At 51.4% G+C, this 12,689-nt stretch overlaps 1 protein-coding gene across 1 annotated transcript in view; it reads right to left on the bottom strand.

The window, feature by feature from the left end:
• Positions 1–385: 385 nt before the first annotated feature.
• The window catches only part of Hs6st1 (heparan sulfate 6-O-sulfotransferase 1), a 46,204-nt gene continuing 33,900 nt past the window's right edge, over positions 386–12,689 (bottom strand). The window contains exon 2 of the mRNA XM_005359917.2: positions 386–3,254. Within this exon, the coding sequence (XP_005359974.1) occupies positions 2,546–3,254 (709 nt within the window). The 3' untranslated portion in view covers positions 386–2,545. The remainder of the gene's footprint in view (positions 3,255–12,689) is intronic.

Raw genomic sequence — 12,689 nt, 5'->3', positions numbered from 1 at the left:
GCTGGGAATCAATCAAACCTAGGCTTCCCTAACACTCCGCCAATGAGCCACACCCTGAGAGCCATCTTTCCCTTTGCCATTTGAAAAATTTCCAAGTTAAAGCGGAGCAGAGGAGGCCGTGGCAGATGGCATTGACACTGCTGTTGGTGACAGCCCCCTTTTCACCTGGTGTCACCTGTCCACACGCTGCAACAAATGGTGACTGTTTCTACCCTTTGTGGTTTGAGTGTGTGTGCCTACTCACCCAGCACCTCACTTTGTGCCGGGCCACCTGCACCTATGCAAGCAGCATGCTAAACTCTTATGACACAGGCAGCTGCCTTGCGGGGGTGGGGGGGGGTGGGTGTCCAGCACGGAGCACAGCACACGGGAGCACAGCACACGGTGACCTTTTCAGGGTTTATTTCATCGGCTAGTGTTCATTCTCCACCTAGACACAGACAATTAGAAGACAACCAGCTACTTTCCCATCATCAATCCATTGGTCTGTATGGATAACCGGGAGATTTCTTCCCAACGCTTTTTATTTTTTAATAAGAAGCTATAAATAAATAAAGCTTTAAAGCTCCCGGGTTCAAGTCAAACAGTTCCAGTTCAGACGTGACACCTGGACAGTTCCGTGGTCCCCGCTTCCCACTCCAGGGGGGGGGTGGTTGGGCTGCAGGGCGCCTCGGCTTGCTGCATGTGCACAGCCTCTCAGCCCCAGGGACGCCCCTGGATAGGCAGAGTCCTTGAAGCTGGAGGGACAGGGAAGCACCCTGTTCTGAGATGCTATGAGTACCAGGAAGCTGAGCCCCAAAGTTGGTGGCCTGAGCCTTAGGCAGGGTGGACAGTCGAGGGACTGAGGCTTCCTCAGCCTGGCGCTGGCCTGAGATGGGAGGGACTAGTTTTCAAATGCAGCAGAGAGAACTGACCCGTGCTTCTGTGTGAGTCAGGATGGCAGGGTGTTAAGTTAAAACATAATCCAATACGTATAGAACAGATCCTATATTTGAGCCATGTACACAGGAAGTTGTGAAGAGGGGCCATGCGGAGCTGGGGTACTTCCTGACAGTAACCAATGTGACCTGTGAAAGACCTCAGGGTTCCCCAAATATGCCCCATGCTCCTCTCAGAAGTATATTTGCTCTAGTGACCTTGACCTCCAAACTCATCTTGCTACCCACCTCCTCAGTGTGATCATTCACCATGAGCAGGCCCTGGACTGGGCTGGACAGCGCCCAACAGAACTTATCCTGCCTATGGACTCCAAGCCTGGTGTTTAAGCGTAGACCCTATTCCACACGCGTGTGAAAATTAAGCCATCGCTCTGGGCAGCAGCTATACCTGCCAACATCTGAAATATTGCTAGACTACATATGGCCCATACTCTTTTGTCTGTGCTGACCCACCCCTTCTTAGCCTGAGTGCTGAGAGAGACAGACACAAGGAGTAGGCCCCCTGGCCTGCCTCAGGGTCAACTTGCAACCCCCGTCTGCATGCATACGGACTATAAAAGCCATGACCCCTCCACTTAATGGGGGGGGGCACCCCAGGGCCTCTAGAGCACACAAGGGACACGGCACTAGGCAAGTTCTGAAAAACAGATATGCAACATGGCTTCTAGTAGGGCCACTGGCTGGCCCACGGGGCTGCTGGAAATAGCCTGGCAGAAAGATGCAGGAAGAGCCAGGTGGGGAGGGTTGTACATACGGGCCCCAGGAAGGACCATTCAGAGCTGTTCCTTCGACCCTTAGCAGAGAAAGGGAAAGTCCCCATCCTGGCCATCCAGTATCAACTCAGGCTGGCGTGGCCCTGTATCCCACCCAGCCAACGGATGCTTTAATGCAAGGGACTGAAGAATTGCTGGCACGGTGGCAACAGTGGCACAGGAGCCGTTGTATAAATGTCCCAGTGATAGGGCTGGGGGCAGTGGATCATAAAGCACAGGGATTTGTGTGTGTGCGTGGGGGGGGGGGATGACTCTTGATGTCCCTTTTCTGCCTGAGCCTGGCTCCCTCAAAGCCAGCATGGACTGTGACTTTTGATCACGGCCCGGACAGTGCAGGGGCCAGGTGCCAGACTTGAGTCTTCTCTGCAACAGCTGGAGCCGACCCCGACCATGACGGCAGCCTTGATGGGTAAGAAGGGGAGATTCCAGGTCTGAGGACTGACGCCTCAGAGGTACACTTGGGTTCTCAAGGAAGAGGCTCCCCACCATTCTGGGTTATTAGGGTCCCCAGAGGCCAAGGAGCTTCAGATGAACTATTAGGAACCAGTCATATGTTCCTAGAGGGGCTGGGTCAGTGGGGCCAGTGCGTGCATAGTAGGTGTGGGACTCTCGGCTGAACAGACATGTCCCCTCGACAGTCTTTTCTCAAAATCAGTTTTAAGTTTGACACGGGGCCGGGAGAGCAGGGAGGCCACCTGCCTCAGAGGTCCTACCTGCCCATCAAGGTCTAGAGTATACTACTAGCACGCTTCCCTCTCCAACAAACAGCCAGAACTGTCGGCCCCATTTCTTTCCCCGTTAAATCTTGCCCATCACTCTCTGCCCTTGCTCCCACTACCACTTCTCGATGATATGGCTCATGTAGTCCTCGGTGGGCACGCGGCCTGGCTCTTCTGCGTCCTCCCGCGGCAGCGCCTCCTTGGAGCGATGCAGGAGGCGCTCCTCGCGATTGCGCAGGCGCTGCTCCCTGCGCTCCAGCTGTCTTTTGTACTGGTAACGCTGCTGGAAGAGGTCCTTGGCATAGTCATACAGCTGCATGTCCAGGTCGTTGAGCTCCTCGATGTGCCGGATAGTGTCCTCATCCACCTCCACTCCGCCCGCCCGCGTGCTGTTGTACTGCATGAAGGGCCGGATGAACTTGAGGTTGAACGTCCGCTCAAAAAGGTACTGCGTCTTGCGCTGGAACTCTGTGAGGCCGAAGAAGGCCATCCCACGCAGGTTCTTCTTGGCACTCTCCAGCAGCAGCTGGGCTCGCTTGCTCTCGGGGATGAAGGACAGGTTGTAGCAGCCCACCAGGCTGAGGTCGGCCAGCATGCGCACCTGCCGGTTGTTGGCCAGGTTGTAGGGGCAATCCATGAACTCCTGCAGCGTGCAGCCTGACCAGTCTGTGCCCTCATAGCAGGGCGGCAGCTCCTCTGGGGTTGGTGTGCGCCCGTCACACATGTGCAGTGAGGTCTTCCACGTGGCTCCGCGCTGGACGTGTCGCCACTCGCTCAGGTAGCGGGATACTGGGTCTCGCAGCAGGGTGATGTAATAGAACTTCCTATAATGAGAATGGGGGAAGAGATCAGTACCCTGGGAGGAAGAGGGGATAGAGCTGTGCCTGTTGCAGCCACTGTGGCTCTTCAGCATGGACCCTTGGGCAAGCGACACCTGCCGATTCTAGTTGCAGCACAAGCTCTCAGCCCTACCATACATTTCTGAGTAGAAAACCCTAGGTATGAGGGAAAGAACTTGCCAAGAGCGTGACTTCTAAGCGGGGCCGCAGAATGATGCCCTGTAGTGCCTGCCTTCAGATCCCTCTTGCCCCAGTCCCCAGTGGGTGCCTACATACATCCTAAACGTTACAGGAGTGATAATTCTGACAAAAGAGGGATGGCCCCTTACTATCTGTAGAGTGCAGAGGAAGCCCCCGCAGTAGCTCCTGGTCCTCCACGGTCCTGTGTCCTGGAAGGCTCCCAGGATGGAAAGCATCCTGGATGCTTGGGTTGCACAAGCCATAGTGGGGAGGGAATGACTGTTTCTCTCAGCGGGTCAGATGGTGGCTGCATATCTCGAAGGCTGGAACTGAATGAGGCCCACACAGCCTGTGCCTGGACCTGTATACCTTGTTGCCCTCTTGTGGGGTGGCCTCTGCCCCTTGCAGGCCTTCTGTGTCCTTGGTGTCAGGTGCCCATCAGTACTGAACAGATGATAGCTCCAGGGCCAGGCCATGGCATGTCGACAGGAGTGCCTTCTTCCTGGATGAGCCCTGTGCCACCTCCACCCCACCCCAAGAATCTGCCATGGCCCATCCCATGGCTCATGTCACTCTGACTTCAGATGCAAGCCAGGCACCCTGAAAAGTCTCACCATCCCCTCTAGGGTCCTGCAAAGTGTGACACCTCCTATCTGCACGGTCACCCGGCTTATTGTACAGATTGGCCTCAGAGGCCGGGTTTTCCCACAGATTGTTTTCAAAAATAAAGTCAGTCCTGTGGTTAGAGTGATGATGGATCAGCGGTTAAAGGCATTTGCTGTTCTTCCAGAGGACCCAAGTTCAGTCCTCAGGACTTAAACTCCTGTGAGGTGGCTCACAACTCCAAGAGTTCAGAGAGCCTTTCCTGGCGTTCTTAGTTACCCCCCCCCCCCACAGGCACACAGATATACCAAGACACATGCATACAAATAAATAACAAAATAACAAAACAAATCTTAAGAGAAACTGCAGAAACTGTCTTTAGTGATAGGTGCTTATGTTGGAATCATTGTAAGTGATTTCCCTGTAGTGATATGGTATACTTGGAAATTCAAGCTACTGTGTTCTGGGATGGAGGCCCAGGTGTTTACAGTGGTCCTAAGACACCATCCTTATGGGATGCCCTAAGGGCAGCAAGGGTTTAAGTCTCACTACTATGAATTATTTCTCATAGACATGATACAAGTTCTTATGTGTCCCAGACACTTCAGGAAAAAGAAAAGGAAACAGGGGCAACAGAGACGGCTCAGTGGTTAAAAAGTTCTTGCTGTACTTGCAGAGGACCTGGTCAGTTCCCAACACCCATGTCCTGACTCACAACTATCTGTAGCTCTGGCATCAGTGGGACAGCCACACATAAACATAACCTCTATTTAAAAAGAAAACAGGAATTCGAAGCCAGTCAGAAAACAGAGAGCGTTCCAGGACCTCCAGAGTTGTTACACAGAGAAACCTGTCTTGAAAAACCAAAAAAAGGGGTGGTGGTGGTGGGTGGGCTAGAGAGATGGCTCAGTGGTTATGAGCATTTACTGCTATTCCAGAGGACTTGAATTCAGTTCCCAGCACCCACATCAGGTGGCTCACAAACTGTCTCTTGTATGTGGCCTTCAACACACACACACACACCCCTCACTTGCTCCCTTGAATCTGGCCTTCAACACACACACACACACACACACACACACACACACACACACACACACACACACCCTCACTTGCTCCCTTGAAGGAAATGATGGCTGGCTTTGTCACACAGAGAGCCCTAGGGGTGTACACAGAAGCAGTTCTGTTCTCAGGGACTCCCCCACAAATTGTGCTCTCTCAGGGTGGCTGACCACTTGTGCTTTCATGAGCACAGTGTGAACCACTGTCCCACCCTATAAGGTGCCCACGGCACACTGACCGAGGGTACATCCCTGGATATATACTCCACACAGGGACAAGTCACATGGTAGTCAGCAGAATGGGGCATGTGGTGGTCACTCAGGAGCAGGCCTTCCTATACCTGTAGCTGCAACCAGCCACAGCCAGGCCCCCAGGCAGTAACTGGCAGTGCTAATGTGCCCTGGAGCCCTCTGGAAACAACACCTCTGCAGTTAAGTGTTGCAATTGATATCTCCAGACTCTGTTCCGCTTTCTTCTTCTACTTCTGGGAAAGTTGATCTGTTCCCACTAGTCTAGGTCATTCTAGGCAGCTAACACAGCCTAGGGCAGTGGGTGAGGTAGGAGGGTGAGGGACAAGGAGAATGTGAGGTGGCTCCTTTCTTCCCTTGTAGCCCTGCCCATACCATGCTGGGTGGAACCATCGTTGATTGCAAAGTGTGTTCAGTACCAAGTCAACCAGAGGGGAGGCCAACCTGGGCCAAGGGGTAGGGAGCCAAGGGTGGTCCAGGACTGGACTCTCACCTCACCTCCTCTTGTCTTCATGTCGTCAGCTTTCTGGTCCCACCTGAGATCTGGTGGGGGTGAGGGCTGGTGGGATTGAAGGGGACGAGGGAAATGGCAAGCTTTAACATTAGTATGATTGACAGGCTTACTTAGGAAATACCAGGGGACACCAGAATAAGAACACAGAACAGGAACCCCGCCTGATCTGAGACAACAGCGCTAAACCCACCCTGCTGACTTGTGCTTGTGTGACCCTGCCAGCCACTTCCTCTTTTCTGGAAGCAGCATCTTCTTCCTTGCACAGTGACCACCACCCACACCTGCGTAGACAGCTTCAGCCAAACGCGATCGGGAAAATCATCTCCAGAAAAACCATGAGGGAGACGGCCCTCAAATGGTCGTTTAGGTATGATTATAACAATGCTATATCTATCTCTGTATAGACCATGCAATACCTCTGACCAAGGCTGGGTCTCTAGCTAGCTAGGTACAGAGTTCTCTAGCCTGGGGAGGCAGCAGTCCCCAAGCCTCGGGCAGTACTCTGAGAGGACTGTGGGCACATGGCTTCAACTTCAGGAGAGCCTGCTGCGGTGAAGATCAGAGGCAAGGCCAGAGCAGAGTATCTTCCTAGTTTGTAGACAAAGTAGGAGGGCCGGGAGACCCATCACTTGCTGTGCAATCATGAGGATTCAAGCTTGGGTCCCTAGCACCTACACTAAGAAGCCAAGCTTGGCAGCATACATCTATAACCCCAGCACTTGGGTTACAGGGGACGGGAGAGAGACAGGCGTGTGTCCCAGGGCTCGGGACGTCAAGCTGAAGGGATGACTAGTTCCGTGAGAGGTCCTATCTCAAAACGTGAGCTGGACTGTCCCAAAGGAAGACATTCTGGTGTCTGACTTGGCCTCCATAAGCACCCACGCAGCTGAGAACACCTGGAGACCCACACACACCATGCGTGTGGTGGGCAGGGATCAGACAGAGGTGAGAGAGGCTCAGTCAGGAAGATAAAACTCACAGGTAAGGCAGGCCTCAGAGGACTCTTGCCTAGGGATAATTCCGGTCCTTCAGACTGCAGTTCCCTACTGGCCCTGGCATTACCACTTAGAGTCTTATTAAGTGGTTTGGCTGGCCTGGAACTTGTTTAGGAGACTCAGACTCTACCAAATGGTGGGGTTAACGCTGTGCACCATCATGCCTGGCTTACTTAAGTATCTAATCATGGCTGGGTTAATCTTTTTTGTGAGACATACAGTCATTTTAACGCTTTTTATTTTTATTTTTTTAATTTTATGGAGACTGGTTTAGTGGGCCCCCCAATCATGTACCATCAGGGCAAGAAAGGCAACTGTTTTTGGAGCCTCTTAAGTAAAAATTAGAGGAGAGGGATGGCAAGATGTCTTGGTTGGTAAAGTTGTTCTCTGACCTCTATATGTGTCCTCTGGTATACACACACAGACACACACACACACACACACGAGGGGAAATGGCTTGTAGGCACAAATAAGAGGACCTGAGTTCAGATCTGAAGGCACTGATGTAAAACTGGTTGTGGCAGCATATGCCTGTGCCTGTAATCTCAGTGCTGGGAGGCCTGAGAGGAAGATCACTGGGGTGGGGAGAAATGCTGGTTAGCCTAGTCTACCTAAACTGGTGAGCTCCAGGTTCAGTGAGAGACCAGAGAGTGACTGGATGCTTGTTGTCAACATTCCCTTCCCTTCAATCCCCAGGCAAAACCACAGGAGGCCTTTGGGGCTGGGCCCCTGCTCTGGACCCAGCTACCCCACTAAAAATCAGTGGACACCAGGAGAAATCAGGAGAGAAAGTGAACATATTTTCTAAGCAGGCCTGGTCAAAGGGCATGATAAAAAGTTCCCAGAGGCTGGAGATGTGGCTCAGTAGATAAACTCCTTGCCATGCAGGTATGAGGACTTTGGAACATCAAAATCCACTAAGAAAAGTCATAGGTCAGGCCACCCATTACCCAGCATTGGAGAGATGGATGAAGGAGATCCCCGAGGTAGGCTGGCCAGCTAAATCAGCTAATCCGTGAGCTCTGGGTTCAACTGAGACTGTCTTAACAGATGAAGACGAGAGATCAATGAGGATCCCTGATGCCTACGTAAGGCTTCCACACACACTGTGCACACAAGCAAGCATATACAAGTTTCACACTCACACAAAACTAACAAGGTTCTCTCTTTGCCTTAATCTTAAAAGAAAAGTAACCCAAAGGGGATCATTTCAAAGGCAGACTCAGTTACATGACACTTTCCCTGTTAGCCCTGAGGGGACAGAGCAAACCAGGATCCGATCCCAAATGAGTTCAGGTGACTCTCACAATACTTATAAATGACTGGGGACTGGTCTCAGAGGCAGGGGGCCGACCTTGCCAGAGCAAAGTCCTCTGCTGACAACCCAAGAAACAACAGCCCCAACGTGTCCTAAATCTACTTACAAGAGGTAGACGAAGCTGCGAGAAACCGGAGAAAGGGGGAGTAAATTGGGTAACAGCTTCGGGAAAACCCACTATTTTTACATTTCTGAATGAATACTGAATGAAATCTTGACTCAGATTTCAATGCAGAGATGGCAGGCACTCGCCTTCATGCCTTATTTACATATAAATCCCAGAACTACTAACCTAACCAGTTCAGTAGTCATAAGCTCCTCCCTCAATAGACTGCCCTCCCTATCCTGTAACTCCTCTAGTTAGTACAATCCTGCTCCTCTCATCTATAGATAAGGATGGCCTTGAACAGCTCTACAAAGCCGAGCAAGGGGGTCTTAGTGAGGTAAGGGATTTTTCCCTAATAGTTTATTACAAAAATCTTCAAACTTAGGTAACTTTACAGGTCAGTACAATCTGGTAAGTCTGATAATTACACTCTTCTTTTTCCTTCCTCCCTCCCAATTTATTTTACTTTTTGAAACAGGGTCTCACACTGTAGCTTCTGGGTGGCTTCAGATTCATGGTGGTCCTCCCACCCTAGCCTCCTAAATGCTTAGATCACAGACAAGCAACCATGCCCAGATAGATGGGGTCTATCTACTATATAGTCCTGGTTGGCCCCACATTCTCTGCAGTGCTAGAATTAAAGGCGTATGACGCCTCACTGGCTTCTTTAAAAAACAATTATCTTTTGACAATTTCATCATGTATATAACACATTTTGCCATCTTCATTCCTCTCTAATCCCTGAATTTCTTCTTCCCACTTCCTCCCACTGTTTCCACGCATTTTTCTGTGACCTACTAGGCACAAGCACAATTAGTTTAATCGGGAGGGGTGGCTTGTATGAGTAAGGGTGTGGCCCACCGAGACCAGTGGCTACACCATGAGGAATATGACCCCCTCCCAAAACAGGTTCATCAGAGCGGGGCGGGGGGAGGCTTCATGGCCCTCCCACCCATGCTGGAATGTCGGGAGCGCAGGCTTGAGCTGAGTTCATGGTGCAGGGACCACGCCACGTTCAGAAGACGGTGTTTCACATTGCTCCTCTCCACCCTCTAGCTCCTAGATGTTTTCAGCCCCTCCCTGTTCCCGGTTTCTTTTTATTTCTGTGTTGTTTGTCATTATGCATTAGAGACTGAACACCCCAAATCTGAAGACCGGGCATGCTTCAAAGTCTGAAACAGTATTGACATGACACCACACATCTGACTCAATGTTAAAAATACAGCATTCAATTACCTCCGTATTACATGTACACAGAGGGTAATATTTGCCCTCGGACCCATGGCCAACATACTTCATTAATGTTATCATTTATTTATTAATAAAATCAGAAAAAGATCTCCCACAAAATTCAATATCCCAGGCATTTGGATAGAAGATCCTCAACCTGTAAGTAAACAGCCGAGTCAATGTCACAATTGCAGGATGAGGTGTTGGAGAGCAAAGGCCTCAGAGAGAAAAGGCATTACAAGATCTGCCTTCCTTTGTCCTTTGTGAGAACACAGCTTGGGCCAGTCAGAAAACTGCTTGGCATGCAAGCAGAGGCCTTGAGTGTGATCCCTAGAAATCATATAGAAAGCCTGGCATGCAGGCTGCCATGAGGGCTCAGTGAGTACACACACTTCTGCCAAACCTGACCTCCTGGGCTTGATCCCCAGAACCCACATGGCGGAAGGAGAGAACCGACTCTCGCAATGGTCCACTGACGTCCACGGTGCACTGTGGCGTGCCTGCATGCACTTCCCAACATGTATGTTATGTTAAAAAGGCTGGGGCCCAGAGCCAGGGATACAGAAACAGGTAAACCTCTGAGGTGTGATGGACAGCCAGTCTAGTCTGCTTGGTGAGTTCCACTCCAGTGAGAGACCCCATCCCCCTGTCTAAAAAACCCAAGGTGGACAACACCTTAAGAATCATACCTGAGCTTGACTTCTGGCTTCTACATGCAGTATACATGTGTACCCATACACATATGAACATGAGAAATCAATCTCTCTCTCTCCCTCCATCTCTCTCTCTCAGCAGTTGAGTGTCCAGTCTTGCAGAGAATCTAGGTTTGGTTCACAGCACCCACCGGGCAGCTCAGAACCACCTGCAACTTCAGTTCCAGGGGATCTGACTTCCTCTTCTGGCCTCTGGAGGCTCCTGCCTGCATGTGGTGTACATAGCTCACAGAGGCACACACACAGACATATATATGCATAGCTTACAGAGGCACACACACATATATGCATAGCTCACAGAAGCACACACACGTATACACAGCTCACAGGCACACACACATATATGGACAGCTCACAGAGGCACACACATATGCACAGCTCACAGTGGCACACACACATACACAAATAGATTAATAATTAATAACCTTTAAGACACCTGACTCAAGTTCAAAAGGTCCCATATACTCAGGACACTGGGGAAGGGGTCTCCTTCCCCAGACCTGTTCTGACTACTGTCACCACCCCAGGCTCATGGGGCGTCAGAGAGCTGGACAGTGCCTCTTTGTGAGAGACAAGCAGACCTTGCCCTAGGTCCCTGATAGGGAAGAGAACACTGTGGAGGTTGCCAAAGCTGGGGAGTCCCTGACACAGAGTACCTTGGCTAGCATCCTGCCACTGGCTCCCCAGGTGCCAGCTGCTTCCTACCCCACAGTGGCTTTGTGTGTCCCCGCTCCTGGGTTCCTGCTAGGACTTTAGAAAAATGAAGTGTGATTTTGGCTTCAAGTCCCACCGTGGGGCAGAGGCCATGTGGGGTTGGCTGCCTTCTCCTTTTTCCAGGAACAGAATGCCTGTGGGCAAGGCTTCTTGAGAATGTAAGACTGTGTGGCCTCCCCTCCCAGAGGGCACAGCTGCAGGCTGAGGGGTAAAGGATCAAGTGGATGGCCCAGATCATGGAGACACAAGAGGGTGCCTAGCAAGCAAACAGGTTCCCAGGGGCTTGCCCCTCATCACCTTGCCCCTGACCCTGTATGCAGGGCCAACTAGCCTACTTGGTACCTGTGGAACCCCCCCCCCCCAGCCCATCGTCTGAGCTGCTGTTAGCAGCCGGGGAGGGGTATGTATGTTTTTCTCTCCAAATGCAGCACAGAAAATGCTGGTCTAAGGCCACCCCTCTGCTAATACCTAAAGAAAAGCAGGGGTGATTTCTGTTGAGTCACCGAGTCTGCTTCCAAAAATACCTTGGTTCAGGCCCAGGGTTCATGATGTCAGGGGTCAGGTGCAGACACAGGAGCAGGCAGACCCTGCTCACAGCCTTCTTAGGAAGGCTGTTCTACTGATCCCTCTCTTGAACCCACTTGGCCCTCGAGACACCCAGAGCAGCTAGTGCCCACAGCTACCAGCTCGTGGGGAACACAGAATGGAATCCTATCCTGGGCGAGGATGAGGGCGGCTGAGCCCTAGATGGGCCTCTTTGGTGACCTATGCAATCTTCTGATGCAGCCAGCTGGAGAAACGGGAAAGGAATACCCAGGGATGTGAGTGGCTAGTCCAACATAAATCACACGGACACTTCAACAGCCCCAGCCTAAGCTGAATTCTTATAGATAGCAAAAAAGGCAACGCAGATCTAAAGAGCTTCGCTTGTGTGGATGCTCAAGATGACAGCAACTGCGGAGGAAGCAGCTCAGGAAGTATTTGTTTGTTTTTTTTTTTTTTTTTGGTTTTTCGAGACAGGGTTTCTCTGTGGCTTTGGAGCCTGTCCTGGAACTAGCTCTGTAGACCAGGCTGGTCTCGAACTCACAGAGATCCACCTGCCTCTGCCTCCCAAGTGCTGGGATTAAAGGCGTGCGCCACCATCGCCCGGCTCAGGAGGTATTTGTAACTCAGTATGGCTATGTGACTAAGCCTGGCCATCAGGATGTCCCCAGAGACACTCTTCCTTGTCTTCTTTTCTTCCTGCTGGCTGGAGTGTAGCTGTGACTCCAAGTGTCTGCAGGCACCCTGGACCCTAAGCAGAAGCTCCATTCCAGACAGAGGAAGAGCCTGGGTCTCTGGTGTTCCCACAGCTGTACTCTTACTGTGCCAGCCTGGGTCTGTATCCTTTTAAAGGGAGGGACATAAACTTTTACCCTGTTTGGGTCTCTGAACTTGGTGTATTTATTTCCTCAGGGCCGAACCTGGTGTATTTCCTCAGGGCCGACACACTGAGGACCTTACACAATGTGAGGGTAAGCTGGATGCTGGGCTACAGGGCCCGGGGTATCAGAGTTGCAGCAATAATAACATAATTACGTTAGTGACCCAGAGGCCAGCTAAATGTGCCCGCCTGGAATGAGCGCCTGGACAACTCGCTGACAGCTGTCCACATCACAGCCCAGGTGGCAGTGCTTGTAACTCAACTCCGAGCAACAAACAAATCCATCACAGGTCAGTTCTGCTAAGGTCCGTTAG

The sequence above is a fragment of the Microtus ochrogaster genome, linkage group LG2 (genome assembly GCF_000317375.1).
Source record: "Microtus ochrogaster isolate Prairie Vole_2 linkage group LG2, MicOch1.0, whole genome shotgun sequence".
Taxonomy (NCBI): Eukaryota; Metazoa; Chordata; class Mammalia; order Rodentia; family Cricetidae; genus Microtus; species Microtus ochrogaster.
The sequence above is the reverse complement of the archived record's forward strand: the minus strand, read 5'-3'. Positions and strand labels throughout refer to the sequence as shown.